Source organism: Halichondria panicea, chromosome 10 (genome assembly GCF_963675165.1).
Source record: "Halichondria panicea chromosome 10, odHalPani1.1, whole genome shotgun sequence".
In the NCBI taxonomy this organism is placed as follows: domain Eukaryota; kingdom Metazoa; phylum Porifera; class Demospongiae; order Suberitida; family Halichondriidae; genus Halichondria; species Halichondria panicea.
Window position 1 is genome coordinate 2,372,529 of NC_087386.1, and position 24,321 is coordinate 2,396,849.

General features: G+C 43.2%; 3 protein-coding genes and 1 pseudogene across 6 annotated transcripts; 3 read left to right on the forward strand and 1 right to left on the reverse strand.

The window, feature by feature from the left end:
- Positions 1-129: 129 nt before the first annotated feature.
- On the forward strand, positions 130-24,321 carry LOC135342185 (ER degradation-enhancing alpha-mannosidase-like protein 3; annotated as a pseudogene).
- Positions 7,470-10,129, reverse strand: LOC135342227 (vesicle-trafficking protein SEC22b-like). Of its 2 annotated transcripts, XM_064538928.1 has the most exons (6): positions 9,958-10,129; positions 9,638-9,753; positions 9,164-9,324; positions 8,686-8,930; positions 8,359-8,489; positions 7,470-7,790 (listed from the first exon to the last, which is right to left on the reverse strand). In XM_064538928.1, exons 1-4 carry the CDS (start codon positions 10,027-10,029, stop codon positions 8,878-8,880), a joined length of 402 nt encoding a protein of 133 aa, XP_064394998.1. In that variant the 5' UTR covers positions 10,030-10,129; the 3' UTR covers positions 7,470-7,790; positions 8,359-8,489; positions 8,686-8,877. The 2 variants fall into 2 exon arrangements, with proteins under 2 accessions (XP_064394998.1, XP_064394996.1); XM_064538926.1 differs by having other exon boundaries at positions 7,470-8,489.
- LOC135342162 (uncharacterized) lies at positions 14,526-20,220 on the forward strand. 3 transcript variants are annotated; one of them, XM_064538818.1, is made up of 9 exons: positions 14,526-14,567; positions 14,901-15,102; positions 16,497-18,590; positions 18,650-18,712; positions 18,913-18,987; positions 19,036-19,083; positions 19,179-19,318; positions 19,508-19,781; positions 19,891-20,220. In XM_064538818.1, exons 1-9 carry the CDS (start codon positions 14,535-14,537, stop codon positions 20,139-20,141), a joined length of 3,180 nt encoding a protein of 1,059 aa, XP_064394888.1. In that variant the 5' UTR covers positions 14,526-14,534; the 3' UTR covers positions 20,142-20,220. The 3 variants fall into 3 exon arrangements, with proteins under 3 accessions (XP_064394888.1, XP_064394889.1, XP_064394890.1); XM_064538819.1 differs by having other exon boundaries at positions 19,200-19,318; XM_064538820.1 differs by lacking the exons at positions 18,913-18,987; positions 19,036-19,083.
- Positions 20,399-23,143, forward strand: LOC135342224 (ER degradation-enhancing alpha-mannosidase-like protein 3). Its single transcript, XM_064538923.1, has 5 exons — positions 20,399-20,681; positions 21,046-21,213; positions 22,328-22,452; positions 22,655-22,828; positions 23,026-23,143. The coding sequence occupies exons 1-4, from the start codon at positions 20,601-20,603 to the stop codon at positions 22,731-22,733; spliced, it is 453 nt and encodes a 150-aa protein (XP_064394993.1). The 5' UTR covers positions 20,399-20,600; the 3' UTR covers positions 22,734-22,828; positions 23,026-23,143.

Consider the following 24,321-nt stretch of genomic DNA (forward strand, 5'->3'; position numbering starts at 1 on the left):
GGAGGACCTGCCTCTCTCCCCTGATGTACCTGGGGGCATGCCGGACTACAGGCGCTCTCTTGTCACATCCTTCTTCTACAAGTTCTATCTCACCGTCCTCTCTCGTTTGGAGTGAGCCCCTGCCACAGAATCTCATTAGTGCCACAAGGTCAGTGGTCCATGGTGTGTATTGTTGCTAGGTTACCGTTAGCCTCATCATTACCAGGAATATTTATTACGGTTTTAATAGACGTGGTTGTTTCGGGGAAACCAATACGAACACACTGTTTCCACGTCTGTGTAGATCACCTAAGGCAATTTAGAGCTCTGTTTCTACCCTATTTCTACTCTCTGTGTATAGGCTGGTCCTTTCAACTGTGATATTACTCGTCCACCTGGTTGTACTATACCCCCCAGGTTGTTTGAGAGACCCCCAGTGCAGAGTAGTCAAGGGTTTCAGAGTGTGTCAGACAAGCAGCTGCCAGAGGATAGTGTGGGGCGACTATTGATGCATTTCTCGGCTCTGCAGCAGGCGTCCGGGGAGGCAAGGTGAGGGGGTGGGGCTGTGTAGTCCTATTGGTGTCATCAAAGATCGGGTAAAATCCATCAACTGTTTAAAGATGTATCCCCCCCTGCATAGGTACATGGACGACATCCCCCCCACAGAGGGGGAGCTGTACGCTGGCCTCGTCCTCAGCACGCATCCTCACGCTAATTTCATTCACAGTGCAGCACATAGAGCTAGTCTAAAGTAGAACCATTGTACAGATAGTGACAATGGTATTGTACGTGTGGGGAGTGGTGATTGTGTGCTCCCTACTACTCACTCATCACAATGGCGCACTATCAATGGGCCCCACTGAAAAGAAACACTACAAGTAAGTGTGTGTGTGTACACATTACCCTAGTCCTAGTAGTAGTCTAGAGGTTCCCATACTGGCCTTATTGTGTACCTACCTCAGCCTTTATTGTGTGGGAGGAATTTTGGTTTGTATGAGGTTTCCAGGGACAAGGTTCTGGAGATGTTCAATCATGCCTACCGTTCATACATGGTGAGCCTATCACATGACGTGTCTATCTAATCACATGACTCTGATTTACGCTGCTGACAGGACTTTGCATATCCTGCTGATGAGTTGATGCCACTGACGTGTAAGGGGCGTGCCGGGGGGTGGAGCAAGGACGAGGGGACATTGACTTTACCCTGGGCAGGTTCTCCCTCACCCTCATAGACACACTGGACACTCTGGCTGTGAGTTAAGTATATACATATAGTGTGTGGGTGGTCAGGGCAACCTCATCCCCTGAGGCCCTATTGGAGGAGAAGCTATGTAACTTATTTAGAAGCCATTACCATGAATTAAGTAGCTACTGTATTTGTCTGGAGATAGTTTCCTGTATTGAATAGTTAATATAGATGCTTCCACCAGAGGCTCCTCTCTTACCTTGACTTCCTTCCCCTATATCTGAATCAGTACAATACACTATATGAGAGGAAGCTGTACTCTAACTGTACTGTACATGGTAGCCTGTTGTTATTAAAGGGGCAGGAGCAATCTCCCCCTCCACCAATGTACATGTGTTTGTCCCCTCAGGTAATTGGTTCGGTTGATGAGTTTTCCTCGGCTGTACAAAAAGTCATGACAGACATTAGCTTCGACAGTGACTTGGTGGTATCAGTGTTTGAGACCAACATACGTGTGCTAGGTGGTTTACTGGGAGGTCACTTTGCTGCCCTGGCTCTCAAAGAGAAGGGCTACCATCAGTTGGCTTGGTATGATGGGGGGCTGCTCAGAATGGCAGTGGAAGTGGGGAACAGATTACTGCCTGCTTTCAACACCACTACAGGTCTCCCCTATCCAAAGGTGACTGCTCTGTACTCTGAAAAATACCCAACAGAAAATGCAGTTTCAAATTTTATACCAAATTTGAAACTGGTCTTAGTCCTAAATGTACAGTATGTCATGTGGATAATACAACCTGTACATATGTAGAAAGTGCTTTATTATAGGCAAATCTCTGTTGCAAGTGCACTGCAATCCACTGTACTGTGCAAAATTGCCAACAGAAAATACAGTCCATTCTGTACTAAAATAGAAACTGGTAGATAATACAACCGTTACATGTGCTGTATTATATTGTGCCTCTCCTCAGATCAACCTTCGCCACGGTATGGGCTACCCGAACATGGAGAAGACAACGTGCACGGCATGTGCTGGGTCCATGATCCTTGAGTTTGCTGCCCTCAGTAGACTAACAGGTGCAGTGATTGTGTGTGTGTGTGCGTGTGCGTGCGTGCGTGCGTGCGTGCGTTGTGTGTGTGTGTACATTACCAAATGCATTTTGTAGCTCTAAGAGTTGTCTAGGCTTAGATTGTTAGTTACATTTGAGCCTAAGAAATGATAAATACATTGTGTAATGGTCAAGCTCTCTCTCTCTCCCATCAGTTGATCCTCAGTTTGAGGTGAAACCCCACCAAGCAATGGAGGGAATCTGGCGTAGTAGACACCGAGGGCACAATCTGGTTGGCTCAGTCATCAACGTACACAGTGCTGAGTGGACGAGAGTGGATAGCGGTGTGGGGGCGGGGATTGACTCATACTACGAGTACTGTCTCAAGTCTTACATCCTGTTGGGGGACAGGAAGTATCTGCAGAGGTTTGGGAAGGTGAGCGAGGGGTTATTGAAACACTTGGTGCTTATACTGTTAGAGTTAAAATTGTGAGGTAAAGGAGTTAACGGAAACTGTGTATACAGTACAGAGCTTTAATATGTACATGCAAGGTCAGCAACTTCATTTTCTTTCTTTACCCCCTCCCCTACAGCATTATGATGCCATCAAGAGATACATCACGAATGGGCCCATGCTAGTGGAGGTGAGCATGAATTCACCTCATCGAATGACTAGATCTTTCATGGACTCACTTCTGGCGTTCTGGCCTGGTCTACAGGTACACACACACACGCACGCACGCACACACACACACACACACACACACACACACACACACACACACACACACACACACACACATGCACTGACTAAGAGAAACCACTAGCTCCCTTTAGGGGCCGTAACTTGTGTCCATATTAGAATTTATTTGTAGCTCTTTGATAAAGGTAGTACAAGATGGTAGGCTAAGATCAACAATTGTTTTTCGTGCCGTAGTTTTCTGTTTTGCCTTAATATCTCTGAACCTCTCTAGAACGGTTTGACATAGAAAAGTACTGCTTAGAGGCCGTCCGTCTATTGTAGTCTGCAGTATACATTTTTGTATATACTGTACTTACCTAACCTTCATGTTTAAAATGACGGGGTTTGTTGTACATGTATCTATCTCCAGGTTCTGTGGGGTGATGTAGACACAGCTATCCACATTCACGACATGCTTTATCATGTGATGGAGAGACACAACTTCCTACCCGAGGCATTCACTCATGACTTCAGGGTCCACTGGGGAAACCACCCTCTCAGGCCTGAGTTCATTGAGAGCACTTACTTCCTCTACAAGGTACACCGTCATGTGTGTGTGGGGTGTGTGGGTGTTTGTGTGTGGGGAGGATGGGAGTGGGTGTGTGCGTGTGGGGTGGGTGGGGGTCCACGGAATTCAAGTTATGGCAGCTGAAAAGAATAATTAAATTGAGGGGGGGGGGTGTTGCAGTTAATTTCAACAGCTATTAACTTTAGTACCGTTGATCGAATCTCCAAAATTTTGTGATTTTCGGAAAGCTTAGAAAATTTCCTTTCAAATGATATATTTCAATCCAAAAATTTGTCGGGGCCATAATTTGTCATTTTTCGGCCTTGGACCATGGGCTATTATTCATGGAATCGCCAAATTCGCAAATATTTTTATCGTTCAAATAAGAATTTTGATGATGCTATTTGAAAGGTGTGTTTCTAAGCTTTCAGAAAATAATATTATCGTTCAAATTGGATTCACGGAATTCAAGTTATGGCAGCTGAAAAGAATAATTAAATTGAGGGGGGGGGGAGAGTTGCAGTTAATTTCAACAGCTATTAACTTTACTACCGTTGATCGAATCTCCAAACATTTGTGATTTCGGAAAGCTTAGAAAATTTCCTTTCAAATGATATATTTCAATCCAAAATTTCGTCGGGGCCATAATTTGTCATTTTTCGGCCTTGGACCATGGGCTATTATTCATGGAATCGCCAAATTCGCAAATATTTTTATCGTTCAAATAAGAATTTTGATGATGCTATTTGAAAGGTGTGTTTCTAAGCTTTCAGAAAATAAATTGGATCCACGGAATTCAAGTTATGGCAGCTGATAAATTGGGGAGAGTTGCAGTTAATTTTAATTTGGGGGTGGGTGTGTGTGTGTGGGGTGTGTGGGGGTGGGTGTATGTATGTGTGGGGGGTGGGGGTGTGTGTGTGTGGGGGGGGGGTGGGGGTGTGTGTTTACTCTATGCATTAGCTGTACATGTATATATCATTTTCTGTTGTTTCGAAGAAAGCATCTCAGTAATTGGAATATTTCTGTAAGTACTGTAATCAACCCCTAGCGTGTGATGCTACTGCTCTACTCTACTCTCTGTATTATTTTGATGGCTAAGTAGTTAATGAACGATTATGTTGTGTTGCTACTGCAGGAGACTGGAGATCCATACTACCTGGACGTGGGTCGATCAGTGGTGAACAACTTGAACAAGTACGCCAAAGTGAGGTGTGGCTTCGCTGCCACCAAGGACCTCAGGACCAACGTTCACGAGGACAGGTGAGTCAGGGGAACCATGTGTCTGTGTATGTACTAATAGTTAGAATTTAGTTCCCCATGTAGATCTCGCAAAAACCTATATCAGTACTTGTATGACATCACTATCCTTACCAGAATGCAAAGGTTAGATCGTAAAGTCTTAATAAACTCATTCACAAAGGGTTTAATATTCTAGTAGTACGATATCATTTCATTGGCAATCTTCGATACTGTATAGAATGGACTCCTTCGTACTGGGGCTGAGACGTTCAAGTATCTGTTCTTGTTGTTTGCTGACGAGGGGGACAGTCCCTTGAACATGGATGACTTTGTGTTCACGACTGAGGCCCACCTCTTCCCCCTCTCCCTCGCCAGCGCTAACACCACCCTCAATAGAGTCGTCCAAGAGGCAGTGAGTGGGTACAATACATACACAGTGTAGCGGCTATGCTACAAAACTACAATTGTAATACCTTGAGATTGAGGGGTAAGGCAGCTCTTTTATAGAGAGTACCTTCTTTTGAATGAGATTATTGTAGCCTGGCTGTGTGAGTGTGTCATGTGATGTTCTCTCTCTGTGTAGTTGCTGGTGAAGAACACAGACCTGGTGAATATGAGCACTGTCACTGTTACCACTAGCGGACCAGACTCTTCCGTGAAGGCAGCAAAGAACAAACCAGTCGCTGACAGCTTCACTAAAGGTTCACTGAAACACACACTAGACACCATGTACAGTAGTAGCCAATAATCCTGTCTAGTCAGCACAGTTGTAGTTGTATATAATTATACACACCCTCACACCCACACACACACACCACACACCCCCTCACACCCACACGCCCCCACACACACACACCACACACCATGAATTACCATGAAGTAAGTAGCTACTGTATTTGTCTGGAGATGGTTTCCAAACTTCTACACCTCCATCACTAACCCTCCCCCCCCCTACACACACACACACAGCCCACAGCCGTCTCCTGTTCACTGACGAGAGTGTCCTCCCTCACGAGGTGGGTAAAGGAGAGGCTGCTGTCAAATGGTATAAGAGACAAAGCAAGGCAAACTCCACCCACTCAATCAGCGGTGGATTATAACGAGCAGGGGCCCACTCATGATGTGTGTAGTTCATGGTTCATCGAGCCAGTACAGTGGATGGAAAGCTCTCTACTGGGCAAAGTGGAGGGGAAGGTGAGGCTGCTACTTGTGCATTAGCTATAATAGATACGTATCTTAAAAGCCTGTAATTTTGTGTTCTGATTGTCCAATTTCAAACTACATTCAAGAGCTCTCAGAATTACCTTTCCAATGGTGTGCTTAAATACATGTACTATTTTGTGATAAGTTAAAATCCAATTTTAACAAAGACTATAGCCTTGCGTTATTTTCTAGAATTCAACTGTTTAGCTCGTAGAATTTGCTATATATTCTTCATAATTATACACACACACACAAACACACACACACACACACACACACACACACACATGTGGCAGATTCTGTGTCTTTAGTGCTCGGCTCGTGTGGGGTCATTCAACTGGTCAGGTGATCAGTGCTCGTGTGGGCAGTGGGTCACGCCCTCCTTCCAGATACACAAGGCACGAATAGACGAAACCAGCAGAACACTCACTAGGAGAAAAGTGGACAAAACTGTATAGCTAGCAAATTACTGAATTATTGTCCAAATTCAAACATAAATTTTTTCAATCATTTGAAGGTTTATTGCTTGAACAATAAATGATGTCATACTAATTCAATGTACCATGTACTGCATGTACAAATAATAGCATAACCCTTTCCTTGCCATTCGTGAAATCTGGAACAGGAGCGTCTTTAGGTCGATCAATTAGTGTGGATCCGGCCTCACCACGCCTCCATGTCATTCTATTAGTCTAGATCCGGCTAGCAATTCTAGCTGGGACTCCCAGTTCTAGCTCCTTTTGTTTAGCGTGTCAGAGACTGGGAGAAGATGATTGGCACTCCCTGGCTCCTTTGGATGTACAGCTGTCCAGATCCCTAGAACATACCCTCCATTCTGACGAGTTATCAGTGCATAGGGTGCTTACTAGATTCTTGCCAGCCAGTACAGTTCAAGCTACACACAGCACCGCTCAACTATTCTCTACCCCATTATCTAGCTAAATCTGGTCCAACTAGACAGCAGACACAGCTAGTTAATTCAGTAAAGCCAGGGGTAGCCCTACTTCTACGGTTGTTCAGTACCCACGGTAACAATTCCTCTGGGCTGGGCTAACTAGTTGAGCCACGCCTCCCAATTCTCAAGGCTAGGTACATGTCTCTGTCTAGCTGCTTCTTCAGCTTCTTGCTCAGTTTTGTGGCTTAGAGAAAGGCCAGCTACTCAGGGGGAAGAGTCCAGATGAAAGTCTGGCAGCCAGGTGACGTCCAAACGGTCAGTTATTCTTTCCACCAACTTTTTAATTAATCTAGTCTAGTCCTGCTTGCACTGCTACTACTACTACTGCTACTCTTCCTACTACTAACTGCTGCTACTCTTCCTAGCTAGTCAAAGGTTTCCTTTTTTTTTTACATATGCACAAAGAGACATCAAAGCTTACATCAAAGGACACAGATTTTTAGCCTACTTGACTGATAAGGCCGTTACCTAGACTACAGTTTGTTTGTCAGGGAGGAGCTCACATACAACTTCATCTAATTCATCATAACGATTCCTTACCCATTGTTGTAATTTCTACAACAGATTGCCAAGGAAAGAGATAAGAAGCGTCAATTATTATTCACTGCAAATTCAAAATTAATTTTTTCTATCATTAATTTGATAGATTATTGATTGGAGAATATGAATGATACCACACAGTACTGCATGTACATAGCATAAATTATATTAGCAACTAATAAACAAATGGTCATAACAATTTGTCTGTTGTTTGGATAGTCCTCAAACTTGTGTCTATAGCAAACGTGAGTCTGCTTGGCAGTGACAGCCGCCGTACTGTGGCTTGTTCTTGGCTGCTCTGAGTTGTGCAAGGATGACGTGACATCGGTACTGATGTGTGTAGGCCCAGAGGAACAACAGAGTGGCTACAATCAGGCCAGCAAGAGGTGAGTCTGCAATGAAACATTCATCAAGGCTGACATTCAAATAGAGACTCCTAAACAAGAATTAACAACCCACACACAAGTCAACAATTACACAGTAGTACCAAGGGCGTATAAAAGAAGAGAGGGCATGCAACTCCTATATGAGCAGAGTTCAAACGTAGGCGGATGAATGTGCATGACAGTGCATGAAATGCTAAAAATAAAAATTTCTATTTTTAGCACTTCATGCAAATGCACACATTCCTCCGCCCACGTTTGAACTCTGCTAGCTACGTGTACTGATAGTGGAGTTGCATGCCCTCTCTTCTTTTATACGCCCTTGGTAGTACACTTACAATTAATACTTAATCAAGGTATGTACAATTACTAGACTGAATACCGTACAGAGGTGGGTAATTTTCGTGGGGCAAAATATTTGTGGTGTTCGTGGTTGGACCTCTAACCACGAATGAAGCGACTTTGCCTATCGTTACCTGCTCCAACCACGAAAATATTACCCACGAAATGTCTCAATATTGCTGAACAACAAATATTTTGTCCCCCGAAAAATACCCGCTATACGGTATGACTATACCTGAATTCAAATGCAGCAGTGCTGTTGGTCTCAATAGAGGTAGTCGTGTGTGCAGTAGACAGTGGCTGGTGTAGTAGAGGAATACAGAGTAGTTCCACACCACCCCCCACACGTAGAAGTGGGTGAACCACCTGCAGAGGGGAATAAAGACCTCCTTAGACTGGGACAATGCTATTACAACCACTACAAGTCAGGACAGTCTCAGCTAGGGAGCTCGCTATTGTAAATCACAATCCAGTACTTAGCTAGGTGTTACAAGCTAGACTTGTAGGGGGTTCTCGTTACAAGAGGTAGACTGATACACTGTATATATTGACCCTGACTGACCTCCTTGAGTCTTGGGCACACTAGGGATCATCCAGCTCCAGCCACTCTCACTCCTCAGCTTACCATACTCGTACACATCTCTGGTGAAACTTGGCAGATATTGTCTCCAATAGACAAGAGCATGAACTAGCAGTCCAGAACCAATCCACAGTAGCCAGGAGATGCTCACATGCTGCATTAGCTGATCAGCCATTAGCCTCTGGCACGAGAGTGGTCGACCAGCTTCCCCACTTTGTCACTGAGATCTGCACGTGTGTGTGTGTGTGTGTGTGGGGGGGGGGGAAGTGAGTGGGTGTGAGAGAAAGGACATTCTGTACTATATATGACAGTGGTAGCAACAGTGAATTGAAACAGTACACACACAGGAAACTGCAAGTGCTGGTGTTGCCCAGCTGTGCATGTACAATGCTGACACAGGAAAAAAGCATGACCTTATAATTAAGTCTACAAAATATGGATGACAGATATAAATACGTACCAAACTCAATGAAGTGGTACGGTCGACTGGCCTTGTGTACATCGTTGCCATGTTGCTCACTGAAGTCTTTGTGTAGATTCTCGAGGTAGTTAAAGGCCAGCTTGGCAGGATAGGTGGGGTCACACAGGGGGAGGTAGCATATCCCCTCCTCAAGGATGTAGCTGTGTGGGGGGTCCATGTTAGTGTGTATGCTTCAAGCTCAAAGTCATCGCCCCTCATCCAACATTAAACTGGAGTATAATATCACCAACAAGTTCCAACTATTCTTAGACTACATGTACACTGGTAGTTCCTTGTTAGACAATCACTATAGAGGGACCTATGTATAACACACACCACTTACAATGTGTATGGTACAGTTAAGCAAATGCTCACAAACAAAAGGCCATCCATTGCATCAGTTTATACCATGACAGAGCACCAATCATCATACACACCACGAGGCAATAATGACATTCACAGGAGAGTGCTTACTGGAACACCATACGACCCGGGTCACACTCGATTGAGCATCGAGGGGGGCTGACTGACGACAGCTTGCGGAATATCTGCTTGGCCTTGGGTTGGTATTCAGCATAATCCCGGCCAGACTGCAGAGGGAGAATGCAACAATTCAGTTAATTCAAGCTGTTAAAGATAGCACACACTACACACGTATTATTCTAGCAAGCTTCTCTTTATATGTCTACAGAATCATGACTTGACAACTATTCATGTCACTGAGCTGCATACAGTACAGTGTCCTGATGGGACCAATGCAGACTGTACTGTATTATCTACTGTAGCTCCTCTACCTCTTCATTGACAATGGATGCAGACAGAGGTAGTCCATCACTGGCTCTGGCAATTAGTGTCAGGTGGGCCATTGTTCCTGAGCTCTTCTTTCTTCAGTGCTTCTTCTTCTGATATGTACTTGCTTTATGTATGTTCTGTGCTCTATTTGGAACAATAATTATGTGTCCTTTGAACCCTTTCTTTATTGAACAATGTGTGGGTGTTGCTACAAGCCCCTCCCCCTCATGCCTCTAGTCACCCACAAAGAAATATAAGGGGCGTTCCAGACTAGACTAGACGTACGTACGTACCTTCTCTTGAAATGGCTGAATCTACAACACTGAATGCTGCTAGTTCCCCACAGTTGATGGAGGATGGACTGACTGATTCTGATAGGGTATGATATTCACATGATAGATAGATACTCAATGATCAGTGCATTCTCCTAGTGCCTAGATGTACTTGTTGACCACCCATAAACACACTTGGCATCATTCATTCATCAAAGTATAGTGCCTACACTCTACCCTGTCAGTGTGAGGTGTTTTATCTCATGTTGTTGTTCTCTCCACATGTACCACTCTCTCTGGATGGACAACAGTATTGGATTAAGGTACGTTGTGTGCAATCACATTCTACCAAGCTGACATGCTTGTGCTCTGAGCACTTGTTGTTAGGAGGTAGACAGTGTAAAGAAGAGCACATACGGATAACTGAATGTGATACTATTCCTTAATTGAGACAAGTAGATCTACTCGTAGTATAGCCTCCTTCACCGGCCTTCATAGAAAAGAAGGCCTGCTATCGACTGCTTGCGCATGCGCCAAATTATTGGATATATTTTCCCGTAAAATTTCCTATAATACTGGATTTATCAGAGAAAATATCCTAAAAGTCATACACAGAGCTATATAGCTAGCTAGCTAGAGACAGAGCTGTGTAGGTTTGTTGTACAGCTATTTTCTTTTGATAGAATCAGTAGCAGTAGTATAGTAGACTTTCACCAAAGTTAGTGTTAAATGGGCGTGGCCTGTCCATATAGGCTCTTGTCAGCTTTCACTCCGTTCAGACGATCGTCATCCACACTGTTACAGGCTGTGAGTCTTTGTTAACATAGCAGGCTAAGGGTAGCTATCAGAGAATGCTATCAGATGGGCTAGAAACTCAATCAAACTTTCTATCTACTTCCTTCAATCCACTTTCGTTCGTTGTGATGTCACAGTTTTACTGAGCATATACGATGTTATCCAAAGCCCCCAGATACCGGGGGGATATTAGCGCATCCCTAAGTGAAGTGGGAAGTGCGGCCTGGGATCGAGGCTACTCGTAGTAGTACCTGAAAGTATGCATGGTTAATCAAGTGTTTCAGTCTGCATGTTTGGCTGTTAACAATTGTTTCCCCTCTCCTGTGTCATGCAATCACCAGTGTACTGTATCACTGCACTAATGTTCTCTTCCTTCCATTTCATGCATCTCCACCTCACCTTTGACTGACCCTCTGAAACAACAGAATGTAAGTTGGTGTGTGTGTGTTGTCAGAGTATTTAGTGTCTGTTGCATATTCTGTGATGTTTCTACTTCCCCATTATTACTCTTGTGTGTGTGCAGTGCCATAGTGTTATATAGGGAAATATTTAGTATGATCACATTCAACCTCGTAATCATTCATTTACTATCTTCCCACTGTTTGCCCTGTGGACTCTCCCTCTCTGGATCAACAGTGTGTAAGTTGTGTTTGCACGTGCACACTCATTTTAATGGTTACTAGGAACTCGTAAATTATCTTTGTCTCTTTCCATATTGTCAACTTGGTATTAGCCGAGGCCCACACAACTTATTAGGTTGTAGTTTTAATATTCGTAGAATATACACCTAAGTTCATTAGTTGGTACGTACATTATCGTGTTTGTCTCTTCCCATGCACACACTCATTCCTATGTTGGACCACATACTGATTTGGACTATTGTAGGAGGTGAGCTTCTTACGAGTACTCAATGTCCACACACTAAAATGGTTCAGCTGCAATGTGTACGGATGTACTGGTTACCTAGCATCATTAGCGTGTGTCCCTTGTCCTCTAGAGCTGACCCTCTCCCTCGTATAGGGTAGACCACGGCTTTAAACTTGTTCAATTCGTAATCCCATTTTACGGCCACAAGTTCGAAATACCACCATTGTGTACATTGTGTACATGTGAATTTGTGTTTATGTAAATTCCCCAACCAATTAAGTGCCTACTGAACCTAAAACTTGTTGCCTATTTCTCAATATTTCCCCAACTTTTTTATTTCTTAGCTTTTCTATGCCAGGTCTAGCCACTTGTTGCTATGTGTAGTCAGTCCCATACACACCAGCGTTCAACTGATCTGATGTCTTGTATGATGTGTTAAGATTAAATCTCTCCCTCACATGTACAGTAGCCCTCATATAAAAGTTCCCGTTCCGTACCGTTCAATTTGCGTACAACGGTTCGCGTAGAAACGGAATGAAAACGGAAGCCAGCTCATTAAAATTTAATACGGTACGGAAATAACCGTTTTAATTCTGAAATAACGTTCGCACGTGTAGCTGCATGATTTGCTCCGTAGCTAGCTGGCTAGTGTGTTCCAAGAAATCAAGCTGGTGAACTGTTCTACTAAACAAAGAATCCTCATCCTTCACAAACAGCTACGGAGCAAGTACAGAATCCCTAAGAAGCAAGGTCAAGGCGAGCTAGATCTAGTTAGAATAATTACTGACATTTAGTTTGAACATTTATATTTATAGCACTGTACATGAATTTGTTATTCTTCATTTGACATGATGTTTTAATGATACAGGACATTGTATACGATAGTGTATAATTTATAATGAAGTGTTCAACAAAAGTAATAGTACAATCAGATCATAATATAATGTAGCTGTATCTAAGATTCCAGACTGAGAGATCCGGTTGACTTGCTACTACCAACTTTCTCATCTTCTTCCAGCCTTGCATGTAAGTTCTGCAGTATTCCCAGTGCTATTTGTATGCCCCTGGATTACACTAGAGAAGTTAGTACATTTGTAGCTTGCGCTTAGTACATACAGAATAAATAAAAATTATTATTGCTAACTCAGCAAATTCCACCCGTTTTTTCTCCTAGAACGGTGTAGGTAATTACGGTGCGTTTATGAATAATACGCTACCGTTTAGTTAGCGTTTTCTGACTCCGTAAAAACGGGAACGTTACGTGCAACTGAAACGCAACGGGAACTTTTATATGAGGGCTACTGTACCATTTGATGTGTCTCAGACTGTCATTGAGGTATGTTGTGATTGTGTGTGTGTCTCGTGGTGTGCATGTGTTGTATTGTACGACAAACAAAATCATACGTATCAAAGTTGTACATGTAAGATGCTTGTTGTACCGTTTACCGTCCCTTCCACTGACCCACCCACTGACCCTTCCATTATCTGCTATTGCTAGTACTGAGTACCTGTGTGTGTACTAGCCAGTGTGTGTACTACCAGTGTTCATATCACTCTCTCCTCACATGTACCCTCTGTGGACTGTTACTCAACAACAGGACGTGAGTTTATTGCATGTACATATAATGGCGTACTAGGCTGACTTGTATACATGTACTACTGCATGAAGGCAAAAAGAATAACTTGCGTGACTTTATTTAGGATTAGTACGTACTGAAAGTTTCATGCTGTACAGACGTTAGACTGGCGGCGATAGAGCGACTGGCAAACTGCCTATCAGTCACTTGTCTCAGCGGAAGTGTAATAGATCGTATGACACTACTGAACATGAATATCGTTATAGATAATGTGGTTAAATGTTGCTACGAGATTCAGCTACTATGGAATGCACTGAATCCCCTGAAGTGTAAGTGCGGTTACAATTACAGGGCTAATATGACGTTGAGCAATCTGATAGGCTGCAATGTTCGTTGCAGCTGAGACGAGTGACTGATAGGCAGTTTGCCAGTCCCTCGCGCTACGCACGCGAGGGGCTGTCGCCGCCAGTCTATACAGACGTGTACTTGCAATAATTGATGTATACATGTGTGAATGCATTCGTGTATTTGAACATGTTCATTTCTCTACATGTCCGTGTCCTACTGCTTGTTAATGTGACTACTGCTAATGATTACTGGAACAACAGAATGTAAGTTACAGTATATACAGACATGTATGAATGCACTCACTGCTCCTACCATCATCCCCCTCTCTCTGTTTCCATGTGTGTCTGGCGCTGGTGTCTCATTGGACTAAACAGAAGGTGAGCGGGACACTGCATGACTTGTGACTGTACTTGTGTCAGTATTGTTTGAGTTGCATGAGTACATGTGTATTGGCATTCATAGTGTACAGGTTTGTGATTATATTCTTTTCTCTCTCCCTACATTTCCATGGTTACTGAATATCTGGAACGATAGAGAGTGAGTTAAACAATGTTGGCAAACATACCGTACACCTCATGTGGCTTCAGTTTGTAATAGTCTCATATCCTTACCTGACTCTAGTAGCTATACTGGTTGCACCTATAGACAACTCATAGTGTGTGACCACAAACACACAGTCTAACTCACTGTTGTCTTGTTCACCTTGTCCAGGCGAAAGCTATGAATGAGAGTTACCTGAAGAGACATGAGACGGTGAGTGTTGATAGTTGCACTTACTACTCTCGTGGTAAGAGTGGTACACGTAGTCTAGCAGAACGACAATGTGTGTACATGTACTGTCCATTGTATGATGAATGGTTGCTTTTTGTCTACCTTTTTTTAGGTATGATTTGTAAGTCCACTTTTACTGTTTGTCTGTGTGAGGTTATACCGTATAGCGGGTAAATATATAATTATGCTCGCCAAGTTTATTTAGGTTGGTGGTTGCTGATTTTTATATTTTGATAATTCGTACATTTGTATCAGCTGCATGTTCTATTTGGTGGAATTTTTCTTCAGTCGTATATAAATTCTTTACTCCCCCAGAGAAGAGCTGCCCTCCAACAGAGACTGTCTGGTGACATCACTGACCAGGACCGGAGACAACTGCAGGGAGAGCTGGAGGAGGTGGAGGGGGAGATCAAGGAGTGTGTCTCAATGATACAAGAGTATGAGAAGAGTATACATCACAATTATAAGTATATTGCTGAGAGACGAGTAAGAGGAGAGAAGAGGCAGAGAGAGGAAGGTGAGGGGAGCAAGGAACTTTATAGTACAGTGAGTGTTGATGCTCATAGTTGCAATCACTCGTACCTGTAGCAACTTACATGTAGTGTGTTATTAGTAGACTGTACCTACAGCTGTTGTGAGGTCCTCATACTTTATATAATCGTGTTATTGCAAAAGCGTTGGCTCCACCCACAACATTTTCGTTCGCCTATCACATGTGTTGTGTTGCTAGGCAACTGCCCCTGATTGTGCACACTACAGTGTACTAGAGCATTGTTCCTGTTACTACTCTACACACTGTGGTGGTATGGATATGGTTTATTGGAATACCAACTTTCAATGATTTGGGTTCGTGACGTTGTACTGTGTTACTTAATTATGACAGCATCATGTTAATTCAAGCATAGCACACTCCTGTAGTGATCAGCCACATCATTATTACCCAGTACATGTATTCCCTGTCATTGGTGGGTCACCCACTTAGCAAGCTTTAAAGGTTTACGATTTAAAGGTGGTTTATGTTCAGCTGCTTCATGTCCTTCATTTCCACTGGCACTTCATTGGCTTCTTACGTATACGCACAGCTGCTGTGTCCAGTTAGATCCATTTTAAAGCAGTTACCATATATACCGCAAAATTTTCGAGGGGCTATATTTTCGCTGATTTCATGGGTTAGCAATCCACGAAAATTGTACCAATTATCTGCTATAACATGCAAAGATTAAAGGCATGGCTTGTGGTAAGCGGTCAACCCACAAACATTGTGCAACGAAATGCTTTAGAGGCCATTCCACGAAATATAACTGCCTCGAAAATTTCGCACTATAAGGTATTATGTACATGTATATACCATACGTATGTAATCATGTTCTTATCAACTATTTGCTCCACCCACCACCTTTTTAAGCTTGCGTTGCTAGGCAACTGACTGTATTGTACAGTTTAGGCAGACTAGCAATCATTTTATGAGCCCGAGGGCGAGTTGCATAAAACATGATGCTATTGTTATGTGTTTTATATACCTCACCAAATTATGCTTTAAGGCGACGTGATCGGACTGTATGACTTTATACATACTTGTTGCCTTTATATTGTTTACATGTTTTCCAGACCTCAATGTAATGTTCATTCCATTGTTCATTCCCCCACCCACTCACAACCACCATCCTTTTAATTATGTATTTTGCTTCATATCCATTGGGTTGTGGGGCGTACCCTCTACTGTGCTTACTACATGTGTACTTAATAGTGACATCCATGAATGCAAGCACAGCACATTCCTGCATGTAATGATCGGTTTAATCACATGCATCATAATTATGGTGACATCATAATAATAGTCCATCTTGTCACCCAGCTCTGAAGTATTGCATAGTTAACATTCCTAACACCTCATACACACGTCTTGTTTAGAATCGAAGCGGTTATTTGATGAGGCGATGAAGCATGGATATGTCTTGGTCAACATTGTCAACATGCTCGTGTTTGGACCGGCGGGAACAGGGAAGACCAACCTCAAGCACCTGCTAACTGACAAGCCCCCTCCACTACAGCGTGAAAGCACTCCTTGTATGGAAAAGCCAGTACGCATTCGACCTGTGTCCAACTCGAAATTCAAGTCAACTGGAAGAGGCTGGGAAGAGATGTCTCAGCCAAAGCTGCGCAAGCTACTTGCTGAAATCATCGCTAAGTTACCAAAAGAAAGCGCCGATCCATCCACAGCATCAAGGGTTGCCAAGAGTTTGAAGAAGATGACCACAACCGAGCTAATTTCTGGTTCCGATGAGCAAATTTCTGATTCCATTTCGAGCCCATTGAGGAACGATTCCGATACACTTTCTGGCTCTGCAAGAATGTTGAAGAAAGCCATCGATGAAGTGATAGCGAGTGTAGTGAGTGGTGTGGCAGAAGAGCTGAAGCCAGCCACACAAGGAACTGACCAACTGTCGAGCAGTGACCAGCAAGAAGGAGAACTGTTTAATTCCAACTGGGTGTACGTTACCGACTGTGGCGGCCAGCCGCAATTCCACGATATCAGCCCTCTCTTCATCAAGCACATTTCGGTGGCGTTGATAGTCCTGCGTTTGATTGACGAACTCTCCAGTTTTCCTTCTGACGAGTACTACAAGGATGGGCAGCTTGTTGGTAGTCCTCATACATCTCACATGACCATCGGGGAGACACTTCAGAGTCTCATTCGATCCATTGAGTCCCATACCTCACAAGACAAGAAGCCGAAGATGATCTTTGTGGGCACATTCTTAGATCAGCTGAAGAGCTCGGATACACTTATCAAGAGAAATCAAGAGATTCTCGACATGCTGCCACACGATATCGAGAAGCTATTGGTGTACGAAGATCTTGGAATTAACAATCTGATTTTTGGTCTCAACACAATCAGCCGAAAAGATAATTCACTGGCCACTGCCAATAGGATTAGAATTGCTATTGAGCGTTCTATTCCGCTACAAGTCAAAATGCCCATCTGGTGGTCCTTCTTGGATTCACTTCTCCAGAGTTTATCTGCCGGTCTCGAGCGAGGTGTACTCGGCATTGAAGAATGTCTCCAATTAGCCACGCGATTTGGTTATTTTCTCAAAGATCTTGAAGCTGCACTGGTCTTCTTTGACAGCGTGTGTATAGTGCACTACTATCCCTCCATTCTCCCCAACACAGTGTTTGTGGATGCCCAGATTCCACTAGACAAGATCACCGAGCTCTCACAGCACGCCATCTTCCTGAGGAATGCATGCTCTACTGTTAGCCCAGGAGGGACAGATGCCGAATGGAAAAGATTTCGAGACGAGGGCATAATCACTGTAAAGTTCCTACAATTCTTCGAGAAGCATTACGTTGAAGGCATCTTTTCTCCAGAAGATATGCTGTTGATCATGAAAAAGCTTCTTGTGATTGCTCCCATTCCACTAGTGGAGTCCCCTACCCACCAAGCCGAGTTCTTCATGCCATCTCTACTCAAATCGGTCCAACCTGCTGAGCTAGACAAAGTCCGTTTGTCATCTGTCCCCCTCGCTATTCACTTCCCTAGTGGGTGTATTCGTTCAGGTGTTTTCTGTTGTACGGTTGTTGATGTAATGCGGAGGCATGATTGGAAAGCTGTTCTCCCCTCAAGTGGTCCAATACTTTTCGCTAAGAATTGTATTCAATTTCGATATCCGAATCGTCCTTGTGTCATCTCATTGGTTGATTCCTTCTTCTGTATGGAAGTGTATGTCAAAGCCCCCCCTCTATTACGCAAAGTGTTGTGTCCCATAGTTTGTTCTCAACTAATGGAATCCATCAAAGCTGCTTGTGTTGTTTTGAATTACAACAATGATACACCCAAACCAGCGATCTTTTGCCCTTGCAAGAAGAGCATAGGAAGTGGAAACAAGTTGCACCTTGCCGATGTGAGTGTGGATGGCTATTGGATGTGTTCCCTTCATGCAGATGAGTGGGAAGAGCTCAGTGACGAACATAGAATTTGGCTGGGCAATATCGAAGGTTCAGGTGAGTATAATAATTATATAGTGTTCAGTAATATTGACATTTATGTTTCTCTATGTTAGGTGAACCATCCTCTGTTACGAGAGATGTCACTGAAAGAACGAGTGATCAGCTGCAATACCCCGGTAATTACGTAACAGTATATGTAAACATTTGCAGTTTTGGAACTTAACTAGCTAGTACATAGTTACTTGATTAGCAGATTATTTGTTATAGTTTAGTAAAATGTGTATCAAATAATTTAAAGAACGAGTGATCAACAGCCTTGTATGGTAATTGACAAACGTACTACATTAGCGTAACTGCTGTGTCTGCTTTTCCTCAGGTAATTCTGTAATGGAAGATGTGTGCTTGAAGACGGAAGTACATGTGCATGTTCATGATCAGCGAAATACTTCTAGTAAGCTTTGCTTTGCGTTTTTTTGTTTTATAAATTTTCCCTCCTCAGACCTTGCAATGGAACATGTGGTCAATAAAACGAGTGATCAACATACCAGTAAGAAAATGTCAATCGGTCAACAAGTTTCGAGTTTGAAAGTTTAAATTTTTTCCTGGGTCTAATAATAACGATTTAATCTATCTTTTCTTCAGGTGAATTGTCCTCTGTTACAGTAATGGAAGATGTGTGCAAGGAGACTGGAGTGAAGGACCAACAACTAGATCAAGAAATCCCTGAGAGTGACATCATTCTAATCGCGGAGAAATTTCCACACCTGCTGAGCGTGCACAAGGTAGGCAGTACTCTAATTCATATACTGTACGTACTTACATAATTATCATTTTTACATTTGGTAAGGGATTGAGCATTGTTCACTGGAACCCCTCAATTGTATATATTCCCTTTGAGTTTCCCCTAGAAGGTATTTACAAGGGGCAACCCTCACCAAATGAAACCCTGGTTGATCGTTGCTTTTGTACAGGCTTTGACAATTGACGATCTGCAACATGTTTACGAGAAACTACACACTGCACATGAAAGTGCCAGCCCTCAGTGGTTCAATCTGGGATTGGCTCTAGGTCTCCATCATTCTGTTCTTGCCATCATCAAGATCCAAAATCATAACGAGTGTGTGTCATGCTTGCGTGACATGTTGGTTAAGGTCCTAAGTACGCAACATGTAACATGGAGTCTCCTGTCAGGCGCTCTCAAAAAGCCCACAGTGGATCTCATCAATTTGGCTGATAGCATCACAGGTAACTATTTTCAATGTTTGCGTATTTTTTGATTAGCCTGGCTGCATGTGGGTCATTTTTAGTGCTTGTTATAGACTATCATTATCTTAGCTTTTTTCTTTGCATTCAGCCACAACTCCTAACCTGCTCGATCGACTCAACCTCACCCCAGCTGACCTTGGTGATGTAACTGATGTCACACGTCGTTATGGCAATCAAGCTGGAGTGGCTCATGCATTGGGAGCGTGGCGAAGTGTGAATCCTTCCAGGGCTACCTTCAGGGCCTTGGTAGAAATTGCCATAGGACTGAAAAGCGGAGACACTGCTACAGACATTTGTAGATTCATTGTAGAGAATACGAGTGGAACTGACCGAAACTGATTTATACATAATGTTTTATTGATACTATTTTGTCTGCAATGCTTTGCTTTTCTGCACATTAATTTTTTGGTAGTCTCTGTGAGAAGTTGAACTGAGCATGTGCAGTATTAGCCTCGACTCAAGTCCGCTTTACAGCGGCCTTGAATCGAGGCTAGTGCAGTATTAGCCTCGATCCCAGGCCGAGTTTTCGCTAACAACTAGTTGTTTGCCTAACCGTTATAAAAGGGAAACCTCGGCCTGGGATCGAAGCGCCCACACATTGAAAAAGCCGTCATCACATTGCTAAAGTCAAAGTGCAGTTAGTAGAATTAAAAGAATAATCATGTCTTGAAATATTGAAATCCAACCTTCAAGACAAAGAGACTCTGTGCTTTGTTTATCTTTCCTCCTACTATGAACAGGTTATAGCTGACAGGGTGAGTTGCAATATGCAAGGGGCCTTCCAGACCTTCTCTTGAAATGGCTGAATGCATGAATTCACCTCATCGAATGACTAGATCTTTCATGGACTCACTTCTGGCGTTCTGGCCTGGTCTACAGGTACACACACACACACACACACACACACACACACACACACACACACACACACACACACATACACACATGCACTGACTAAGAGAAACCACTAGCTCCCTTTTAGGGGCCGTAACTTGTGTCCAATTTATTTGTAGCTCTTTGATAAAGGTACCACAAAATGGTAGACTGAGATCAACAATTGTTTTTCGTGCCGTAGTTTTCTGTTTTGCCTTAATATCTCTGAACCTCTCTAGAACAGTTTGACATAGAAAAGTACTTCTTAGAGGCGTCCGTCTATTGTAGTCTGCAGTATACATTTTTGTATATACTGTACTTACCTAACCTTCATGTTTAAAATGACGGGGTTTGTTGTATCTATCTCCAGGTTCTGTGGGGTGACGTAGACACAGCTATACACATTCACGACATGCTTTATCATGTGATGGAGAGACACAACTTCCTACCCGAGGCATTCACTCATGACTTCAGGGTTCACTGGGGAAACCACCCTCTCAGGCCTGAGTTCATTGAGAGCACTTACTTCCTCTACAAGGTACACCGTCATGTGTGTGTGGGGTGTGTGGGTGTTTGTGTGTGGGGGGATGGGGGTGGGTGTGTGTGTGTGGGGTGGGTGGGGGTCTACGGAATTCAAGTTATGGCAGCTGAAAAGAATAATTAAATTGAGGGGGGGGAGAGAGTTGCAGTTAATTTCAACAGCTAGTACCGTTGATCGAATCTCCAAAATTTTGTGATTTTCGGGAAATTTCCTTTCAAATGATGTATTTCAATCCAAAATTTCGTCGGGGCCATAATTTGTCATTTTTCGGCCTTGGACCATGGGCTATTATTCATGGTATCGCCTAATTGGCAAATACTTTTATCGTTTAAATAAGAATTTTGATGATGCTATTTGAAAGGTGTGTTTCTAAGCTTTCAGAAAATAATATTATCGTTGAAATTGGATCCATGGAATTCAAGTTATGGCAGCTGAAAAGAATAATTAAATTGAGGGGGGGGGGGGGGGGGGAGTTGCAGTTAATTTCAACAGCTATTAACTTTAGTACCGTTGATCAAATCTCTAAAATTTTGTGATTTTCGGAAAGCTTAGAAAATTTCCTTTCAAATGATATATTTCAATCCAAAATTTCGTTGGGGCCATAATTTGTCATTTTTCGGCCTTGGACCATGGGCTATTATTCATGGTATCGCCTAATTGGCAAATACTTTTATCGTTCAAATAAGAATTTTTTTGATGATGCTATTTGAAAGGTGTGTTTCTAAGCTTTCAGAAATAATATTATCGTTGAAATTGGATCCACGGAATTCGAGTTATGGCAGCTGATAAATTGAGGGGGGGGAGAGTTGCAGTTAATTTTAATTTGGGGGTGGGTGTGTGTGTGTGGGGTGGGGGTGGGTGTGTGTGTGTGTGTGGGGGTGTGTAGGGGTGGGAGTGTGTGTGGGGGTGGGGGAGTGTGTTTACTCTATGCATTAGCTGTACATGTATATATCATTTTCTGTTGTTTCGAAGAAAGCATCTCAGTAATTGGAATATTTCTGTAAGTACTGTAATCAACCCCTAGCGTGTGATGCTACTGCTCTACTCTACTCTCTGTATTATTTTGATGGCTAAGTAGTTAATGAACGATTATGTTGTGTTGCTACTGCAGGCGACTGGAGATCCATACTACCTGGACGTGGGTCGATCAGTGGTGAACAACTTGAACAAGTACGCCAGAGTGAGGTGTGGCTTCACTGCCATCAAGGACCTCAGGACCAACGCTCACGAGGACAGGTAAGTCAGGGGAACCATTATATACTAATAGTTAGAATTTAGTTCCCATGTAGATCTTGCAAAAACGTATAATAATCGGTACTTGTATGGCATCACAATCCTTGCCAGAATGCAAAGGTTAGATCGCAAAGTGTCATTCACAAAGGGCTTAATATTCTAGTAGTACGATATCATTTCATTGGCAATCTTCGATACTGTATAGAATGGACTCCTTCGTACTGGGGCTGAGACGTTCAAGTATCTGTTCTTGTTGTTTGCTGACGAGGGGGACAGTCCCCTGAACATGGATGACTTTGTGTTCACGACTGAGGCCCACCTCTTCCCCCTCTCCCTCACCAGCGCTAACACCACCCTCAATAGAGTCGTCCATGAGGCAGTGAGTGGGTACAATACATACACGGTGAAGCAGCCATGCTACTTCAGAACATAATATTAGCATTTTTCAAGTACAGCTGCACATCGTAGGGTGGGGGGGGGGTAAGGCAGCTCTTTTATAGAGAGTACCTTCTTTTGAATGAGGTTATGGTAGCCTGGCTGTGTGAGTGTGTCAGGTGTTGTTCTCTCTCTGTGTAGTTGCTGGTGAAGAACACAGACCTGGTGAATATGAGCACTGTCACTGTCACCACTAGCGGACCAGACTCTTCTGGGAAGGCAGCAAAGAACAAACCAGTTGCTGACAGCTTCACTAAAGGTTCACTGAAACACACACTAGACACCATGTACAGTAGTAGCCAATAATCCTGTCTAGTCAGCACAGTTGTAGTTGTTTATAATTATACACCCCCTCGCACCCACACACACACACCACACCCACACACACACACACACACCATGAATTAAGTAGCTACTGTATTTGTCTGGAGATGGTTTCCAAACTTGTACACCTCCATCACTAACCCCCCCCCCACACACACACAGGCGTCTCCTGTTCACTGACGAGAGTGTCCTCCCTCACGAGGTGGGTAAAGGAGAGGCTGCTGTCAAATGGTATAAGAGACAAAGCAAGGGCAAACTCCACCCACTCAATCAGAGGTGGATTATAACGAGCAGGGGCCCACTCATGATGTGTGTAGTTCATGGTTCATCGAGCCAGTACAGTGGATGGAAAGCTCTCTACTGGGCAAAGTGGAGGGGAAGGTGAGGCTGCTACTTGTGCATTAGCGAGATACGTATCTTTGAAAGCTCGTAATTTGTGTTCAGATTGTCCAATTTCAAACTAATTGATGCATTCAAGAGCTCTCAGAATTACCTTTCCAATGTTGTGCTTAGATACATGTACTAGTCTTGTGATTAGTCAAAATCCAATTTTAACAAAGACTATAATTATAGCCTTATATATTATATACAGTAGAACCTCGATTATCCGGACACCTTGGTTCCAGAAGCAGGCCGGATAAGTGAATATGCCAGATAATCGAATAGATAAACCACGCCTTGATCCACCCACTTTATTGAAAAACATCAGTGCCACATGCGCAGAAGATAAGCCTTGCGTTATTTTCAACTGTATAATTTACTATACATTTTTCTTACACACACACACACACACACACACACACACGCACACACACACACACACACACACACACACACACACACACACACACATACGGTAGATTCTGTGTCTCAAGTGCTCGGCTCGTCTGGGGTCATTCAACTAGTCAGGTGATCAGTGCTCGTGTGGGCAGTGGGTCACGCCCTCCTTCCAGATACACAAGGCACGAATAGACGAAACCAGAACACTCACTAGGAGAAAAGTGGACAAAACTGAATAGCTAGCAAATTACTGAATTATTGTCCAAATTCAAACATTAATTTTTTCGATCATTTGAAGGTTTATTGCTTGAACAATAAATGATGTCATACTAA